This window comes from Ipomoea nil, unplaced genomic scaffold, assembly GCF_001879475.1.
Source record: "Ipomoea nil cultivar Tokyo-kokei standard unplaced genomic scaffold, Asagao_1.1 scaffold1770, whole genome shotgun sequence".
NCBI classification, from domain to species: Eukaryota; Viridiplantae; Streptophyta; class Magnoliopsida; order Solanales; family Convolvulaceae; genus Ipomoea; species Ipomoea nil.
Genome location: NW_017618198.1, coordinates 2,398,781 through 2,419,819, shown reverse-complemented (window position 1 = coordinate 2,419,819; position 21,039 = coordinate 2,398,781). Strand labels below are relative to the sequence as shown.

General features: G+C 32.9%; 2 protein-coding genes across 4 annotated transcripts; both read right to left on the bottom strand.

Annotated features, from left to right (window-relative positions):
- Positions 1–352: 352 nt before the first annotated feature.
- LOC109192528 (exportin-T-like) lies at positions 353–7,476 on the bottom strand. Of its 3 annotated transcripts, XM_019343208.1 has the most exons (16): positions 7,385–7,473; positions 5,359–7,261; positions 5,155–5,244; positions 4,959–5,048; positions 4,460–4,564; positions 3,984–4,043; positions 3,354–3,416; positions 3,181–3,276; positions 2,705–2,869; positions 2,290–2,463; positions 2,126–2,191; positions 1,952–2,050; positions 1,434–1,580; positions 1,129–1,291; positions 997–1,045; positions 353–892 (listed from the first exon to the last, which is right to left on the bottom strand). In XM_019343208.1, exons 2-14 carry the CDS (start codon positions 7,081–7,083, stop codon positions 1,202–1,204), a joined length of 2,970 nt encoding a protein of 989 aa, XP_019198753.1. In that variant the 5' UTR covers positions 7,084–7,261; positions 7,385–7,473; the 3' UTR covers positions 353–892; positions 997–1,045; positions 1,129–1,201. The 3 variants fall into 3 exon arrangements, with proteins under 3 accessions (XP_019198753.1, XP_019198752.1, XP_019198754.1); XM_019343207.1 differs by having other exon boundaries at positions 5,359–7,476; XM_019343209.1 differs by having other exon boundaries at positions 997–1,047; positions 1,132–1,291; positions 5,359–7,476.
- A 5,116-nt stretch (positions 7,477–12,592) lies between these two features.
- Positions 12,593–13,375, bottom strand: LOC109192303. The gene has a single exon (XM_019342876.1). It carries the CDS (start codon positions 13,373–13,375, stop codon positions 12,593–12,595), a length of 783 nt encoding a protein of 260 aa, XP_019198421.1.
- Positions 13,376–21,039: the final 7,664 nt, after the last annotated feature.

The window sequence follows — 21,039 nt, the reverse complement described above, 5'->3', positions numbered from 1 at the left end:
ATCAAATTATTCGAGTAATTTTTTTTTCAGTAAAAAAGGGTTTGTAGCCTTGCAAATATGGACAATAGTTTACCAATGAATAAGTCTAGTATGAAATCATCTCATATAAATCATGTAATACTTTTTAGTTAAAATATATAATATTTTTTTATATACATAACATTGTAAAAATATTACTCCGTACATTTTATTTAACTAAAAAGCATTATACATTTCATAATTAGTTAGTCTCACACACAAATTATTCTTTAACGATAATCGATCGACGTTGTATTTTATAGGTTGATAAAAATAATAATACAAATAATTAGAAAGCTAAGAGACCAAGAATGAAAATAGACTTTTTTTAAAGTGAAAAGAAAAAGATGAAATCTTCCATCTTTGAAAATCAATCATCTGTCTATCTATTTATCTATTTAAACAAAGAAAAACAATAACAAAGAAAGAATTGAAAGTTGCTGGAATTGCCCAAAAACACAAAGTGCCACTAAAACCCTGCATCTGGATGGATAGATGATGGCTGCCTATTTCTCTCTACTCAAAATCTTTTCTAATGTCACGAACCCACCCCCCTCCCAAACCACAACACAACAAAAACGAAAACAGAAAACAAAAAAAGCTCTACTCACTACTTCACTAGCCCTCACCGAAAAAAATCCACTTCGTTTTACTTAATATGGAAAATTCAAGGACAGGGGATACCCAACAGAACAGGGAACAAATATCACACGCTCGGGGAGAGAAGAGTAAATTGGCAAGGCGTGTAGGCGTGAAGTTGGTTGGTAAAAAAGGCGATGTAGATAACCTAGATGAAGCTTGGACAGTTGAGCAGCAAAACTGAGAGACAAACTTAACGTTTCACATTCAAAAAACTTCTTCCGCAAATTTACACCTATATGACAGCCAAGAACAATGAATTAGACACCATCTAAGTATCACTACACAAAAAGTATAGCATTGAAGTTGAACGACATTAAATGCAAAAATTGTGCATACCTCACTGTCCATGAACATAGAAACAAATGATATATACATAAAAAGAACCCTGCAATAAGATTTAGGATCATAAGTGTGGTGTCAATATTATGTGAGATGAAAGGTGAGAGTGTGCACAGTAGATATCCACACCTTTGAGTGAACAAAAATCAATCACCAAAAGATCTAAAGAGTACAGCTAATAGACCATTTTCTTCTCCGAATGCTATCTGAATAAAGCTCCTCCATTTTGTTGGCGTCTCAAATTTTCAATAATAGACTGGTAGCATGATTTTAATGCCTTCATGTCATTGCCCTGCCCAAAAAGTTTCAAAATAAATAAAAGAGACTACAAAACATAAATTTCTAAATTTTCCTAATAAGGTGACCAGCTGAGATCTTTGTAAACAGCACCACTTTCATCTTGATGGAACATTTTCAAAGTTGAACAGAATTACCTGCAATTTCTGGCAATACTGCTCTGTCAAATCTTGAGGGCAATGAGCACTGGGAAAACTTTTAGATACAAAATGAACAAGAAAATCGTTGCCAAATTTCTCATACATGACCTTCTGAGCCAATACGATCTCACCAAATAAAACAAGCTGCCAGACAACAACCAAGGTAACCATTGGAACCCAAAAGAAATAAAATTTAAAAAATTTAATTAAAAAAAATACACATCAAACGTGACTAGATAAACCTACCCTACCCAGATGAATGAGAAAGAGAAAAAGAAGAATGTAAAGCATAAATGAAACTATTATTTGAAAAACAATTAGCTGGTGAGCAGCCTCAAGCAGGAAGCAACATATAATCCATCCCAGTGGAGAAAAAGAAATAACATCACTGAGATGAGACTTGGTTGAAACAAGTTGTATTTATCATAATGACATACTATCATAGTCATTTATGATATATATACTAATGCAGAATGACCCCTTTCAATCATTTGAACAGAGTAATAGCAACTTACTGTATTTGCATCACGAAATTCAAATGACTTGTCAAGCACACTGTATAGACAGCAGTTTGTTGCAAAGACCTCAATAATAAAACTTTGGAAACCAGGCACCTGAAAAGAATAAAACTTCATGCTTTAGTACCTAGAAAATTATGTTCCCATTGAAGCATTGAATCTTAAAGTTACCTTCTCTTCACCATACGGTCTGGTGCACCAATCTTTAATTAGTCTGATGAATATTTGTACACAGGCCTGAATGAAGGAAATTACAAAATTCTAGCTTTTATTAACTATAATAAATAAGTACATGAATAGTAAAAATAACTGACTATTGAGTATATAGTAAACACCTTCCGTATTGTTATATCCTTATGAGTACAGCAGCTATACAGCAGCATCTGCATCATCGTATCCAAGTAGACCCGAGTTTTGGCAGAAAGAAAAACTGATGATAGATCATGAGTGGCAATGACATGGAGAAATGTGTAGAACATACGCTGAAGCTCCCGCAATTCACGGATTTCCTAAGCAGCAAAGCCATCATGAGATACATAGCAAACAGAGTCCAATTTCATAACATGTGCATAAAAAATATGCTTTCGCATAATTACAAAAAAAAAAAAAAAAAAACAAAAAACTCATTAAACAAAATTCACAGGTTCATTTTGGCAAGAAACGAGCAATTAAATTTAGGTATTGCTCAAGGAGAAAGATATAATAGAGAACAACAATACAAAATCAGCACACTACTTTAGAAGTTCATACCTCAGTGTTGCCACCAGGTCCTGATGGAATGTCATCTCTTGGGAGAATACTGAACACCCTACCTGCAATAGCAGGGTACACTTCCTCCAATATGTCTCCAACTGCTGTGTTGAATTTGCAGATAAGCTGATTAAGCAGCACCAGAAACCCCACTACTTCCTTTGGCTGCCAAGTACAAGGCATTTAGTGTCAATAATCTTTGCATCATCAATGTGGCAAAATAAACTGTGTACAGTAAAACTCATGAACACATATGCATATATATATATATATATATATATATATATATATATATATATATATATATACACACACACAAACACATTATCAGAACATCATGTCACTGCTTAGTGCGGAAATAGTCAAACTGAGAAACAAGATAATTAGATGATAACTTATGTCAGAGAAGTCAATATATTCAGACCTTTGATTTTGTGATTAATCAAACTTGAAATAGTTAAAATAACATCTTTTACCTCACTTTCTACAAGCAATAGCTCCAGTGCCTTTGGAAGATAAGGAAACACGGATGCTCCTAAAGTCTCCACCATGCGATGAACAAATGATGTGACCTGGAGAAAAGGATTTGACATATTAGCCAAAAGGTGAGAATCAAAGAGACTAATAAACTAATCCATTGAATTCATACCTTACACCGCAGTGATTCTACCTTTGGAAATACGTCAAGAATCTGAAGCATCACATCCAATGTCTGGGACAAGAAGGAAATTGAAATAGCATCAACCTAAAGGGGCAAACAAAAAAATCTGCAAATGGACTCCAATTCTAAATCAAGGAGTCAGTAACAATTCAACTAGCAAAAAAGAGTAGAAATAGAGGAGACATGAAGTAGTTGACACTAGTCACACTACTTCATCTTCTCCAAAAATAACATCTGAGTATCAAGTCTTTGTGCTACTGTGCTTTAAAGATCTCCAAATCAGACATGCTTTAACACACCTTTTTTCCTCATTAAAAGAAATAGGATGAAAGATTAAGGCCAGAAAGACAGAAGTTAAGTATACACACCCATGAAATTCAAGTTTAAGTAATTATAAGGTACATAAATGTACATATTGAAAAATAAATTGTGTTAAAGCACTGGTCTACTGCAAAGTTATATTTAAGCATTGTCCAAAATTAAGACCTTCAAGGTAAAAGATACATGTGCATTTAGAATAAATATTGAACTGGAGGAAACAGAAATTCCTTGAAACCACAGTTGACTTTGTGAAAAGAAAATGATATTCAGAAAAATAAGCACAAACAGTTTACCTACCTGCTTAAACATGAGACCAATTGCTGGACGACTAGCAGTTACAAGACGCTCACTAAAACCCTGAGATTCCATAAAACCAACAGGAACTCAGTAATCAAATTTAGAAAAAGTATACAAAAGAACTAACTTTATGGTTGGAATACTGTCATTGACTATAATCATGGAATTATACAAAATGCGACAAGCAGGTAGTAGTATAGAGCAGTGCTTTAAAGAACAAGACACTATCATTTGCAGACCAAAAAAAAAAAACAGGTGTGCTACAGTTCTCCTTAAGAGGTTTTCCCCAGAAGAAGATAAATTAAGATAAAGATCATGAAGGTGTTAGATTATATATTTATGTATTAAACAAGCAGAGACATATATAGGACAGGGAGAGGTTTTGTGCACTAAGAAATGCACAGAATCTACATATGCAAGGAAAAATAGATTAGTATGAAAATATCAAATGAAAGTCAGAGAGATCAAAATATGACCTTGCTGAGAGCATTAATGGCCATTATTATCTGCTGTAAATTCACAATCTTCCCAGGAGACTCTTCAGGGTTCACAAGTTTGGCATTTAGTAGCAATGCTTCCACCTACTCAAAATGTCCACTGTCACTCTTAGTAAAGATGGCATACTGAGGACTTGAATTCCATGCAAAGAATATGAAGAGATAAAGAAACTATCCCCATTCCCCACCCCTCTCCTCCTTCCAAAAATTGAATAACCAATTAGAGCATATGCAACCAGAAATATATACCCGGCTCCACTGACTCCTCGATATGTACATAATCAAGATTATAAATTTGCTACCTCCAAAATAAGTTCGTTCAGAATAAAAAAATAAATAAATAAAGGCACTCACACCCTACCCCATTTGTGTGACATGCAATATGAACATACATGTGGAACATAAAAATAATAGATAAACAAACAAAAGGAGGCTTTGCGGTGCTAGACAAGGCATTATATAGATAATAAAACTTGACCTGCCGGCAAAGAGGAGTAAGCAAAGCAGAGAGATACTCAGATTGTTTTTCCAGTGGAACATCTTCCATCCCTATCAATAAACCAATTGCCTGAGAAATGTTACAATGTCAGACCAATGAGGCATCAGTATGGAACTGTTGAGAAACAGCTCAAATCAATATCAGTCTAGTAATGTACCAGAAACTTAGCATTTACCTCAAAGATGTGACTACCATCTTCAGACCCCAAAAATTCCTTAGAAGAATAAGACATGGTTGTAAATTGAGAAACTGTATCCTGAAGGCTCTGAAAAGCAATTTAAAATTTAGATGAGTGTGTACAATCAAAAATCAAATTCATTCAGACTAACATATGACCCTTTCATGCATAAAAATAGAGCAAAGGATGTCATAGTAATACCTGTAAGATGGTCTCTATGTATGGGACAAGTTTTGCTTTAAGCAATTTAACAACCCTCATGAAAAGATAACTTGCTCGTCTACTCACTTTAATATTTGGATGGTGTATTCCTCTTTCATCTAGAAAGGCACCCAGAACCATGGGTATATATTGTGTACTCTCCTGAACAAATTTCACATACCTTGTTATGGTTTCCAAATACACCAATGCCACAAGCCTATTAGAGTGGCACCGAAACTTTGTTGACAGGAGCATTGGCACTAAATCTCCCAAAAGACCACCTCCAGTTCTCATTATCTCATCAGTTACTGATTCGCCAAAGGAATAAAATAAGGAAAGTGCAGCCTCTATCTCCTCAATATTCTTATCCTCACTAGATGCAACGGCACTAGCCAAGGAGTTTCTGATAAAAATTTGAGTAACATCAGGTGCAACACGTCCAACACTACGAAGTAGAACTAATAAATCTTTACGGAACTCAACCATCCGATCTTCCTCTTCTTTCCCAATTTTGTCACATAAATCAAGGTTATTGCGGTAACTGGAATCATAGCGAATCTGGGAACGAATGACTTCCAGTATCTGACCTAAATGATGCAGCTGTGTCTCTGACAATGGAGAAAGACTCTTCATCATGCCAACATAACCTGAAAGGAACTGCACAATACTGAAAGTTTCATCAATTTCACAATGTTGCATAGCATAAAATACTGAGGGCAGAACCTCATTCAGCAACTCCATAGAGACAGCTCTCCCATCCTCCGAGTCTATCCGCTTGAAACCCTCCAAAATCTCAGTGGCATAAGCAGTAAGCAATGAAGCAATGCTTGATACAAATTCAGAATCACGGTCACCAACTACCAAACCAAAGACCCTTCTTATCTGAAGATTTTGCAGAAGTGTGATCTTAGCTTTTGGATCCATGCGCTTAGAAACTACTGCTTGCACACAACCAGCAGCAGCAGCACGGAGTTGATCGGGCAGGCCATCAACCAACATTGACTCAAATAACAATGCAACAAATGCATCATTGACTATCAACCCAATGTCAATCCACGAAACATACCTCATCATAGAATCTAAAACACTAGTGCATAAATCTGGATCAGAATTCCTATACATTAACAGAACATCATACCATGCCCTAACAATCTGTCCAATGCACTGCTGCCTCATTGCATCCTTAACTCGTCCAGCAACCGCCGCCTCCTCTTGGCTCCTCGGGTAGTCCAAACTAATTAACTCATCATCCATGGCATTTAAAACCCGGCAAAACATATCAATAACAACCGCACCTTTACTAAGATTTGGCAAGAAGTCAACAAACACAGAAGGCCATGTTAATGGATACTCAAAGTAAATTAAAGTCACAAAAACTTGAGCAAGTTTGTTCTTTATAAATGCTGGACCATCCAGAACCTTCACCAAGTTCATATCATCACTGGTCTCATAACAAGCCATAGAAAACACTGATTTCCTAATAAGCAACTTCTCCTCTGAACTCATTGAGGAGTACCGAACTCGAAGGGCATCATGGAGGCACTGCAAGCACCAAAACTGGACCTGAACTAGTTTCGAAAACCGTAAACGATCTATACATATACTACAAATTGACGGGGACTCTTTGATTTGTCCGCAAAATGCAATCGCCTGTGATTTTAACATCGAATCCACACTCCCGGATTCATCAAAACTTATTAGTATCGCTTTTTCTAGATCATCCATCACTGTCCCAAAACCCTAAACCCTCACACTGACAAATAGATGAACGCCCAACTTTCGTTAGAGGACTGTAATTGTTTGCATGAACTCTTTATTCGTCCAGAGCAGCAAATTGGGCGATTGGAATCGAGATTTAACAGCGGAAAAAAGGGATTCGATTGAGAGATCGTTCGGTGCTTACCTGAACCAGATTGTGAATGAATAAATAAATTAAATAGGGATGCAAAATTGTTGGAGAATATGATTAGTTAGGGTTTTAGAGATGATGAATGGAGTAAACCCTAGGGATAGATGGGATTGTTACCGTTCCTTAATCGACAGAGCAGTTTCTGAAGTGAAGTCTATTGAGACTTGGAAACAGAGGAGGCTGAGAAAGACGAATAGGAGAAGGATGGAGGCTTTCAACAGCTAATCTTATATACTCCTCATATCCCCCCAAAAAATCATATAATCTCACCACTTCTTTATCATAAAAAAATAAAAATAAACAAATTATTTCAAGTTTGGTTTCACAATTGTTGTTGGATTATGCTTAGGGTAGTACTAACCTTGTAAATATTAATAATCAATTTATTACATAATATAAATTAATGTTTATACAGTTATAACACATGTGCAATCACTGAGCCCTTACCACGACATACAGCAATAATTCGTAACAAAGGAAGTAGAGTTAGGCATTGTACAAGCTGTATTATGTCATCGACTTTATTTCCATTAACTAAAACTAAGAAAAAATAAATGTACAAATATTGAATCATAATACTCAATAAGCAGACAATCTTTCACAAATATACCAATACTCTCACATTGTGTGAACTAGTCTATCACTTGCAATTCTAAAGCATTTTGCTTAAATTTAAGTATACAGCTAAAAGCATTGAGTTGTCTATAGTTTGATTCCCCTTATTTTTAAACACTTAAGAGATTGTGAGACACATGATTGAGATTTGTCATTTGTAGTTACACTCAATTTAGTGAGTTCATTGTATACATCAAACAGTAGTCATCTCATTTAATGGATTATTGAGTCACTATGATTTACCTTTTCTATCATCCTGTGGGCATTTTGTGAAAAAAAGATCTTGTTGTATCAAAATGTTTCATTCATATATATCAACAATTATGATAATAATGATTATGATAACTAAAATGAGCAAGGTTGCAAAATACGTTAGGCGCCCAATTAATTATTATTTTATTTATTTATTTTTATTTTTTATTTTAAAAAAATAAACTAAAAATTGTAAAATTCACTAATAAAACATAAGATTCTCATAGTTATTTCTTACAAACTATTTATGTAAGTGGTCGTAAAATTGTTCAAAATATTGTTTAAACCATCTAAATACAAATAAAATAAAAAAAAAAAATTAAGAGCAAAAGAAGCATTTTTTTGAGAAATTGGTGGGGCAAATCGCCTTCAACAGTTTGCTTCACATAGATCTCGAAAAAATACGCAATTTGAAAAAAAAAATTGTCCAAAACAGACAATCGAGTCAAAAGTTATACCTCGACAAAGTTTCTAAACCCTAAACCTTAAAAAAAAAAAAAAAAAAAAAAAAAAAAAAAAAAAAAAAAAAACGGCTGGTTGGCCGCCTGGCCACGGAGGAGGCCGATTCCGGCGTTCCTCGCCACGGGCAGGCGGCGCCTAAGCGCGATTTTTGCAACATTGGTAATGAGTGTACTGTTAATAATGCTAATAACAATTACTATAGATATTAATCTTATCAAATTTTAGTACAGTATATAGTGGTGTCAATACAGACTGGTCTGTCCTATCACAAATTGAAATTTTGTGGGCTGGCATGTGGGCTAGAATTCTTCAACCTTAACCTGCTGCATGTGGGTTCGCGGGCTATATATATATATATATATATATATATATATATATATATATATATATATATATATATGCGTGTGTGTGTGCGGAGGGGGGAGGGGGAGTCCACGGGTTGTCCCATTGCCCACATTTTTGCTAGTAAAAAATTTTAAGCCATAATCCGTCTCATTGCGAAGCGATTTAGGACTGGCTCGTGAGTTTCGGCCCATTTGAGTGAATTCCATTTTTGGTCCTACTGTTATAGGAACGTTTCCAATTTTAGTCCACCTTAATTTTTTTTGCCACTTTATAACCACTATTATTGAATGTGTTCCACTTTTAGTCTCACCTTTAGTATTTCCATCAAGAGGCCGTGTAATCTAGGGGTATTTTGACCATTCTTCTCATCCAAGACTATGTTTGACTAAAGAAATGAGAACATTAAACCTAAAACCTAAGAAACCTCGCCGGCCCATGTTGGAACCAACGAAACGATGTAACTTTGTCTTCCCATTCTCGTTGTTCGAAGAGCCATCTTCGAATATCGGAGGAGAAGGACGAAGCGCCTGGATTAAAAGAGAAGAGACAAACATAAAAATACCAAAATACACTTTGATTATACGGCTTCTTGACGGAAATATTAACGGTGGACTAAAAGTGGAACACATTCAATAACAGTGGTTGTAAAGTGGGGAAAAAAATTAAAGTGGACTGAAATTGGAAACGCCTTTATAACAGTAGGACAGAAAATGAAATTCACTCGGCCCATTTTGACATGTATATAGTACGGAGTATACATATTATAAAAATTGGATTAAATTAATTTTATCATATTTCGAAACCAAATTGATCTTGCTATATTTAATCTTATTATATTTATAATTTTAGTCCGTCATATATGGCAGATATACATATCTATTTAGATTATTATTTTTAGAATAATCTATTTAAATTTTTAAAAATTCGAAATGGTACAAATATAATTCAAGCGAGACTCACAAGTAAAGAATTAAAAGGACAATCTCAATAAATAAAACGATAAATTTAAAATTAAATTTTATAGTGTTTAATTTTTTTTTACACCACTTAGGCACTTGGACAGAAAAAAATGAAAACTAAGTGTATATAATAATACTATAATAGTAATCCAAAAAGTATATTTTGAGTAAAAATATTAGAAGACACTTTTTACTCAAATAAATCACCTTTCTCTGAGCATGATGAATATTTTTCACTAATAGTAAAATATTAAAAAATTTAAAAATTGTTGTAATTGTGGTGTCCGTTGGCCCGTTAGCTCCTAACCGGTGTATTGTAAGCAATATAATCTATGAACTAAAACAGGAAATGTAAAAGAGTAGAGAGAAGTGATAGTAAGAATGACCAGAATTAGAAGAAATCAGTGTGTCATTTCATTCAAGCATTGTACAGTATATATACACAAGAATGGGTAGCTGTTACAAATCTATTCATTAAGATTGACTGTTACAAATTAGGCCATTAAGCCCTATAATAATGTCCATCAACCATGTTTTATAACACTCCCCCTTGGACATTATTTTGTCATAATCATGCCTCGTTAAAAACTTCACTAGGAAAACCACGTGGGAAAAAACCTAGTTGAAGAAAAGAGTACATGATATATAAAATCATATATTCTATGATTGATTTATTAAAAACCTTAACTTAAGAAAACCCTGTGGGAAAAAACTTAGTTAAGGGAAAAAGAATACAACTATAAGCCTTCAAGGCATAATCTTCAAGATTTTGGGGTTTGTCTACTTAAACATTTATTTTGTAACTTTTCTTATTGGCATCATACCCATGCTTCGTTAAAAACCACACTAGAAAAACTTAATGAGAAATACCTAGTGAGGAAAAGAGTACATGGTATGTATATGTTGCAAAAGGTACAATTGTTAGTCTTTTAAGACTCAATCTATGGGATTAATTTGAGTTGAATGTACTTTCAGTCTCCCCCTGAAGATAATAATCTTCAAAGTTTAAATATTCTAAATAAAATATTTGTTTTGATAGGGGATATGGTACATCCTTCGAGATTGTTACTAGAACTAACATTATGTATAATGATCTAGTGACTCTTCTGGAGCTCACATGGATTGAATATTGATGCTATATATTTTCTTTAATATTCTTAACTATACCCATTTAATATTTGTATAACATAAGCTTTTAGATAATTAATGTGGGTAAAACAAAACATAACCAGTTTAGGATTTGTCATCAAGAATATCAAATAAAATAACCAATATCCAAGTAGCCAAAAAAAATCCTACTTGGTTACTCATATATAAACAAACTTTGTATCTCAAAGATACATGTTGCGGTTTTCATTTTTCTCATTTTTGAGAACTTTTAATTCTGCATATCCTATTTTATCATTCTGCCAGTTATGTAGCGGAACTTTAATGACATTCATTTTGGGAGAGTATATTCATTTAGCTACGAACTCGCTTTTATATTTACACCACCTCATTATCCTTGTTTCTCTTTCATACACATACCCATTTTGTAACCTATAGGGTTAATGGTGTATACGTTATAAAGAGCATTTATCAGCGAATTGAGCTATATATATGCCTTTAATTGCTCTTTTTATACATTAGTTAATTAGGGCACTTCTAGTGCCTAACTCTGGATCCAGATATAATATGAGCAATTAAAGGTAATTGTGTTGTCGACAACTTTAATATTTTCATAAGTTTCTCCCACATATAAAAGCTTTTATAGTATTTCTAAGTCAACTAGATTATAGCCATTTCCCAAAGATATTTGCATCTAGTTGTTCCGCATCTCAGTATTGTGATTATTTTGGTGCACCTATAAACTTACTGAGTTTTCTCGTCTTCTGGACGTACATAACTTCTTAAGATTTTTCGAGAGTGACAAAAATTCTTTACTAGATCTAGTTCTTTTGGATTCTTATTTTTCACTCTTTGGCAGATAGTTGCAATTATTTTATGAACTAGTACGTGATTTTGAAAGATGAAGATCATTTCATTCTGTGTAATTTCTCGGCATTCTGACTCATATCTCCCTCTAATGCCGCGAACCGATCTTCATAAAGTATGAAGTCAGTGATCCTCTGACTTTAGATTTTCAGACAACTGACAGAGGCATACAACCAATGTGTATTTGATAGCCTCTAGAGATATGCCATGGTGGTGTGACAGTAAAATAAACTGCATACTGTAGATTTTGGGAAATGTACGATTTTGAAATCACGTATATCAAATATAAGGGAGAATAAGGATATGCAGTGTGCCGGAGGTTTAGAATTAAAGCATGGAATATTTTATTTCCCCAACAAGTATCCGGCAAACAATAGAGTATCTTATTTTTGAAATTCATAGATAAAGAATTATCCGAAATTCATAGATAAAGGATTATTCAAAAACAATAAAGTATCTTATTTTTGAAAGATATATGCTCGCATGCATAAAAGAACGAAAATGATGTATGAAAAGAATGAGACACTCATACTTGGTCTCCATAATCCTTAAGCTCCTCGCCTAATAAGTCATCACTCAAATTGAGTAAGGCGTTTGCTTCAGGCAATGCAGCTTGAGAGGATTCATTTGTCTTCCGGTCATTATTTCGTTGTATCATCATCTGGTAGGCTTCGACCAAATGTTTTGAAGTGCGACACGTGTGGGACCAGTGTCCTTTTCATCCACATTTATAGCACGTATTTTGCTGTCCTTGACGAGTTTGATCTTCGGGTTGCTTATTCTGGGTCCGAGAATCACCGTTATTAGCTCCGCTCCTGCCACCTCGCTTCGGGCCCCTACCGCGACCTCTTCCTCGCCCTCGACCCCGTCCCCTCCGATTGTTGCTTGATTGGGCAACATGGTGCACTTCAGGTGCAGGTGCAGCGCCGGTTGGGCGTGCATTGTGGTTACGCATCAACAATTGGTTGTGCTTTTCAGCGACCAGTAACGCAGAAATCAGCTCTGAATGCTTAGAATAGTTTTTGGCCCTGTACTGCTGCTGGAGTACAAGATCATTAGCATGAAATGTGGACAAGGTTTTTTCTATCAAGTCTGTATCTGAGAGTTCCTGCTCACAGAGCTTGAGCTGAGATACGACCTTGTGTAAAGCTGAGTTATATTCAGTTACTGATTTAAAATCCTGGAATCGGAGGTTTAACCAATCGAATTGTGCTTGTGGCAAGATCAGTGATGTCTGCTGGTCAAAACGATCTTTAAGGGATTTCCAAAGGGCATGTGGGTCTTTTTCAGTGAGGTACTCATTCTTGAGATCATGGTTGAGGTGGTGGCGAAGGAAAATTAGGGCCTTAGCTTTCTGAGCGTCATCGCTCGGGGAATTTTCAATGATTGTGTCTTGTAGTTCTGTTGATGTGAGATAAATCTCAACATCAAGGGCCCATGTCAAATAATTGCTTCCATCTAGGGAAAGCTCGGTGAATTCACGTTTCGCGATGGCAGCCATAATCTATTGTTTTCAAAAGAAAATTATTAATTCTGGCTAAACTTGATGGCGTAAATCCAAAGCCTAATTTTATAATTCACATAATAATAAAATTTATATATTATGCAAGACAGAATATGCATAGAAATTCATCATATTATCCAAATAAATTGTAAAAAAATAGCAAATTAATATATAAACATATTCAACCATAATATTCAGATAATAGGCCCAAAACAATTTATACATTTATACGTATATCAGAAACGATTAATAAATAATCATAAGCCCCAAAAAAAACATAATGTTTTGAAATGGGCCCAAAACAAGTAAAAGACCCAAAACACACTTTTATGTTAAAAAAATACGGGCCAAAAAATACCCAAAATGGGTTTGACTAATTAAAACAAAAATTAGAACCCTATATCAGATCAAAACTGCATTGAATTTTCATATTTTGCATCTGATGTCAATCGATCGATTTTTATAACTTTCATCTCCATCTTACGAGATGGATATCCGCCCTCTGGCTTGCCAAGAACCCTCGCCGGAGGTTCTGGATGTTCGCGGATCTCGCCAAACGCGCCCGAGCGGAATGCGATTGCAAGAAAAGGATGCGAACACCTCTGTATGTGCAGAAGGTTTCCTTGCACTTTATTGATGCGGCTAGTCAGATTGATCGGCCAAGCATTACAGATTAGATGAGCCGCGAGAGAAAAAAAATAACAAAACAAAAACAAGAGCGGTCACAATGTCTGGGATGTTGAACCAGAGCCGCTGCCGCCCTCTGCCGGAGAGTCGTGCTATCGCGAGCCGCCACCGCCCTCTGCCGGAGAGCCGTACTGTCGCGACTGCTGCCGTCGCCGCCCACCACCGGGCTTAGATCAACGGCCAAAACAGGTTTTTTTTTTTTTTTTTGTGGTTTTTCGAAAAAAAAAGAGTATACATACATTCGACTTTTTCGGAAAAAATATGTATTTCTTTATTTCGAAGTAAATCATTTTTTTTATATGAAAAAAAAATTGTGATGCCTGCTGTTTGAGAAAATTGCGAAAAACAAATTCTGAATGATATTTTTCGAAAAGAAAATTTTGTATACATTGAGAATGCTGTTATTCTGTAGATTCTGAAAAGTATATGTATACAAAAAAAAAAAAAAAAACATAATGTTTATCTGTATATGAAAAAAAAATATATGTATTCGAACATTCATATGAATTCGCATGTATATAAAAAAAAAATGCTTAGACATATTCCACATAAACAGAAACTCATAGTATAAATATGCAATTTGAGACATCTAGAAATAATGCTTAGAAAAATCATAAAAGTACCGTTCACCGGGATTGAGCATGCTGATAACGTGTTGTAATTGTGGTGCCCGTTGGCCCGTTAGCTCCTAACCGGTGTATTGTAAGCAATATAATCTATGAACTAAAACAGGAAATGTAAAAGAGTAGAGAGAAGTGATAGTAAGAATGATCAGAATTAGAAGAAATCAGTGTGTCCTTTCATTCAAGCATTGTACAGTATATATACACAAGAATGGGTAGCTGTTACAAATCTATTCATTAAGATTGACTGTTACAAATTAGGCCATTAAGCCCTATAATAATGTCCATCGATCATGTTTTATAACAATAACTTTTGTAATCATTTCTCAACTTTCAAAATAAACCTTAAATGGGATAATTAATGACGGTGCACAAAAATGTTTCATATTAGTATCTTCTTTGTCACGTGGAAATGTTTTGATTCACGGCAGGTGCACGTCAAGCTTATTCTTGCATATTCAATACTATTTTTATTGCTTGTTATGGACCCGACCCGACAAATAATCTAGCCACGTACGGCGTATCCTATGTGTTGCTGTTTAAGAAATGTTTTACAACATTAATAGATTGTCACCTTTTGTTATTTGAAGGAATAATTTATCTGTGCAATACATAAAGTAGTAGTAGTAATAATAATAATAATTTTTTAACTTGATAATAATATAACGACAAAACTGTTATACGGCAATCGTTTATGGTAAGATTGAATTTATTCTTAAAAGACGGGCAATTTCAATATGACATGAAGTTGATGTAGGCTTAATAAAGGAATTATAAATTTAGTAATGTGAAAGTATGACTTTAATTTTAAAAGTGAGAGAGTATTGCATGAATAAAGATAACCTAAGTAACAAAGTGTGTATTTGAACTTTTTAATATTCCTCACATAATCGCACATAATCAAGTCGTGTTTAATTTTACGTATGGTTGGAATGCAAAAAATATTCTCAAGAGATGCGGTAATATTTTATACAGAAAAACAATATTTGTTATAGATACTTCTATGTTTTATTGAGTAAAAAATTATTTATCTTTTAAAAGTATTTTCAATTATTCTCAAGTTGTAAACAAAAATAATAATAATAATAATTTGAACATTTAATAAGAGATTATGAAGAATTTTAGGAAGGGTGTGTAACCGTATTCTTTAGGCAATACAAAAGTAAATCGGTGAGAATTAATTTTTTTTTTCTTCAAATATATATCTCACATGATGAATGGATGATGTAGATTAAGGAATGATTAAAAAAGTTATTTGAAGTTAGTTAAATAACGTTTTCATATCAAATATTTTGAAAATAATGAAAATTAAAATGTCAGTGTCTTTGCAATAACGATGAACTCTTTTAATAATTTTATTTCTAAATTAATGACATTTTTTTGAAAAAAAAAATTAATAAAATAAATCTCTAAATTGACTAAATAATGCAATTGAACCCCGGCCCATACCTTAAAAAAAAATAAAAAAATAAATCACATTATCAATACCATTAAACCAACAAAAAGAAAAAAAATGTATTAGCAACCACGCGCATTTGGCATTGTCTGTTGAGCCACTAAGTTACCGTAATTTACATCCTCCCGCATGTTATGTTGAACCGGAGTGTAAGGAACCCTTGTAGTTAGCGATTCAACCTTTTGGGAGAAGATAATTGTAACATTTTTGTTAAAATGAACACATGACTATCATTTTATTTTATTTAATGAATGTGTTATCCTTTTCAAAAATAGTAATTAACATTTTTATTATTTAAAACTATAGAATTTCCACCACACACATACAATATATGAGATGACAACCATCTCTTGGTCATACTCGTTATATAGGGTATTCATTTATCTCTCTTGTGTGATTTGTGAAATACTCCGTATTATACATGAACGGAATTTACCTAGTGCACATTATTTAATGAATGTGTTATCTTTCTAAAAAATAGCAATTGACATTTTTATTAGAGTGAATTCCATTTTTGGTCATACTGTTATAGAGACGTTTCCAATTTCAGTTCACTTTAATTTTTTTTGCCACTTTACAACCACTGTTATTGAATGTGTTCCACTTTTAGTCCACCATTAATATTTATGTCAAGAGACCGTATAATCAAAGGGTATTTTAGTCTTTTTATGTTTGTCTCTTCTCTTTTAATCCAGGCGCTTCGTCCTCCTCCTCCGATATTCGTAGATGGCTCTTCGAACAATGAAAATGAGAAGCCAAAGCTACATCGTTTCTTTCGTTCCAACATGGGCCGACGAGGTTTCTTAGGTTTTAGGTTTAATGTTCTCATTTCTTTAGTCAAATATAGTCTTGGATGAGAAGAAAGGTCATAATACCCCTAGATTACACGGCCTCTTGATGGAAATACTAACGGTGGGACTAAAAGTGGAACACATTCAATAATAATGGTTATAAAGTGGCAAAAAAAATTAAGGTGGACTAAAATTGAAAACGTCCCTATAACAGTAGGACCAAAAATGGAATTCACTCTTTTTATTATTTAAAACTGTATAATTTTCACCACGCACACACATACAAAGTATAAGATGACAATGTTACCTTGGTCAAACTCGTCATATATGATATTCATTTATCTATCTTGTGTGATTTATGAGTTATTACACATTATCAATATTTACCTATTAATGCATATTCTTGAATAGTAATTGTGAATTTTTCTTGTAAAAAAAAATAAAATAATATGAAAGGATGAGAACTGAGTTATATTAATTTTTAAATGCATTAATTAATAAATAATTTCCAAAGCTAATCAATTTGTGGAAGCATTAATATTATATGGTTCGTGACATTAATTCTGGGAGAATAAAATAAAGGAATAAGGAATTGGTGTCATAATCACAAAAAGTATCCAGCAAAGCATGATACCAATGTTAAACTAACTAAAGTTTAAAGCCAAACATCAATAATTCTGAAGTTAGGCTAAATCATGGCTACATTCATAAACATTCGGTTGAAGTTCATCGCCGCATAACCCCTTTGTTTACAATATCAGATGCGAGATCTTAAATAAATAAATTGTTATTTTTAGACGCTATGTTTATTTATTTTTACAAGAAATGTTTCTTTATAGATCATCAAAATTATCATATGTTAGTGTTTGCTAAGTGTATTATTCTTCCAAAAATGCTGAACCCCAACCTAAGGGCCCCCACATTCCGGCCCGACAGAGCATTTAGGAGGATTGCTATGTGTATTATTATTATTATTATTATTGGTGGTCATATGTTCAAATTCAGATGGTGGAGACTTAGATTCTTTGGTCTAAAGTAATGTTTGAGAAAATATAGAACAAATAGTATATGGTAAAGAATTATGAGTATTTTAAAAATTATTATCATTATTATATTTTAAATTGCATTATCTAACAAAATATATAAAAGTCAATATTGTTAAGATTCTAACAAGTATAAAAAATGTGTTGGTGTAATAATGTGTTATAAAATGCTCGGTAAACATTTCTGCAGCTCATATAAGGTGTTGTTACACACACACACACACACATATATATATATATATATATATATATATATATATATATATATTGGAGAGGAGTGTTGTTACATATAGTTGTTGGGTTGAGAAAAAAAATCAGGAAATTAAAGCTGTTTTTTTGTTTCCTTTAATTTACCATGGATAGTTTATGGTACATTTTTTACTGAAAGATGGGTAATTACATTTGTCGTTTCAAACAAAATTAAAGCTTGATTTCATCTTCCAAGAGAAATCCATAAAATTAAAGTTGTTTTTCCTTAAAATTTTTATTAGGCGCCTTGATTTGAGTTATTCTACCTAGTTCATTCACAATTGTTGTTCTAAACTTAATTATTATCTCAACCTAAGGACTTTTCACACTCGACACGACAGAATATTTGAGAGGATATAAATTACGGTGATTCAATATCTCAACAGACAAAATTAAATATCAATATACACAATAGATTTGTCTACTTTAAGCGTAATCTCTACACTGATATATGATATAAAGAAGCAAAATTGTATGGAGAAAAGCACTGAATTCATAGTAGAAATACGCGGTGCATACAGTAATCATTGTAAATTTGCAATCACCATGTTTTGTATTGTATATTGTTTTCACTCATCCATCAGAACCCACATGCGACCAAAGGGTGCCTACAATTCAACATCTCAATTTTATAATTTGTTTATCACCTACTTACATGTACAGGCTCTCTTTGACAAAGTTTATTTAAGAACTTATAGTTTATTTTAAGCTACTAATAAGCTATAAGCTCTGTTTGCTAATGTTCCCAAAATAAACTCCTAGCTTAAAATAAGAGCTTATTTTGGAATGCTACTTTAGGTAACGTTTCAAAATAAGCTCTTAGCTTTCTAACTTTTTTTTTTTTTTTCATTTTTATCCTTATTATTTTAAAGAAATGACATAATTTACTCTTCCCATTAAAACTCTTTTCTCTTCTCCTTTATTTGCAACTTTCACCTCAATTATTATTATTATTATTATTATTATTATTATTATTATTATTATTATTATTATTATTATGAGATTTACAACAATATTGCTACTTCATTATGAGATACTAGATCATGATTATGTTAATAGTTTTATTTCAAAATGTTAATTTTTTTTAACAAAACATTAAATTTTAATAGGTAAACAAACTAATTTAAATTTTATGAAAATGTCATTTTTAGTCTTTTTACATTTATCAGCTTATCAAAAAGCTAATTTTACCAAATACTTTCAATCATAACAGCTAGCTTAACAACTCTTCAGTTTTACCAAACACTTTCAATCATAACAGCTAGCTTAACAGCTCTTCAGTTTTCAGTTCCGAACTTATAGCTTTTCAGCTTTCAGCTCCTAGCTTATAACTTTTCAGTTAAGTTTGCCAAACAGAGCCACAATCTCTATCCATTTCTATTAATATTAAAAAAACAAAATTTTGTACCATGCCATTACTGTATTGATTTAGTCCATAAAAAAATTTGGTATGTGATACATTAGATATATCAACTTACGTTAAATTAATTTTGAACCTTTAAAGTCCTAACTAAGAGTTGCTAGAGGATATATTGCGATTGTTCCATTAATACTGAAGATTCCATCCATGTACATTATGCGCATAAATGGGTTTTATCTCCTCACCTAATACTTATTTTCAATGGCAAGGTGAAAGTTCGATTATGCGACAAATATTAAGAATTCGAATTTATCATGAATATATTGAAAGTATCAGTTTAAATGAAAAATAATATATATACTCTTACGGTATAACTCTCATCGAGTCTTTAAATTTGATTAGATGAAAGAAAATGAAAAAATAAAAATAATGATCCATCCTTTTTTTATTAAGTAATTAAAGCAATGAAAATATAACATATTATAAGGAGTAAAAAGATAAACTTTGTAGTTAAGTTTAAATTTCATATATTGAGAAAGTATATATAAATGAATACTATATAGTAACAGAGTTAGAAGTGTATACGTGATAAGCTTAAAATTTATAAAAAATAAAATAAAAATCCGTATCATTATTACCAGACGGATAAGTCCTGATCTGTTCGTTATTTCAATTTTCAGTCACCTAACACTAAAGCCTAACGGGGTTATATATGCCATTTCACATTCGCTTATACTGGAAACATCATCAAGTCAGTAATAAGAAGAGAGAGAAGAAGAGAAATATCCGCAAATTATGCTGTGCAACCGAATGCACCTTGCAAGGTGCATACGGTTGCAAAACGGCGCCGTTTTGGTTAAAAAAAACGCGCGTCCCACTTAAAGAAGAAATCAGGTTCGATTCCCGGCAATAGCATTTTTATATATCCAGAAATTCATAACTATATAACCACAATTTCATAACTATATATCCACAATTTCATAACTATATATTCACAGTGAATGAATGAAGTAAAAATCCACAATGAATGAATGAATGAAGTAAAAATCCACAATGAATGAATGAATGAAGTAAAAATTCACAATGAATGAACTAAATATCCACAATATATGATTGAACTAAATATCCACAATGAATGAACTAAATATCCATAAATTCATAACTATATAACCACAATTTCATAACTATATATCCACAGTGAATGAATGAAGTAAAAATCCACAATAAATGAATGAATGAAGTAAAAATCCACAATGAATGAACTAAATATCCACAATATATGATTGAACTAAATATCCACAATGAATGAACTAAATATCCATAAATTCATAACTATATAACCACAATTTCATAACTATATATCCACAATTTCATAACTATATATCCACAATAATGATATTGCTGAGAGTTGAACCTGATTTTTTTTTTTTAAAGTGGGACGCGCGTTTTTAA

Bases quoted from the DNA above. Each gene is read 5' to 3' on its own strand.
- LOC109192528 (XM_019343207.1), bottom strand. From the start codon at position 7,083: ATGGATGATCTAGAAAAAGCGATACTAATAAGTTTTGATGAATCCGGG. The intron at 5,049-5,154 runs GTAAATGCTAAG...AACATTTCTCAG, and splicing joins ATGGTAGTCACATCTTTGAG to GCAATTGGTTTATTGATAGG. The intron at 4,044-4,459 runs GTCATATTTTGA...ATGGAATCTCAG, and splicing joins CCATTAATGCTCTCAGCAAG to GGTTTTAGTGAGCGTCTTGT.
- LOC109192303 (XM_019342876.1), bottom strand. From the start codon at position 13,375: ATGGCTGCCATCGCGAAACGTGAATTCACCGAGCTTTCCCTAGATGGA.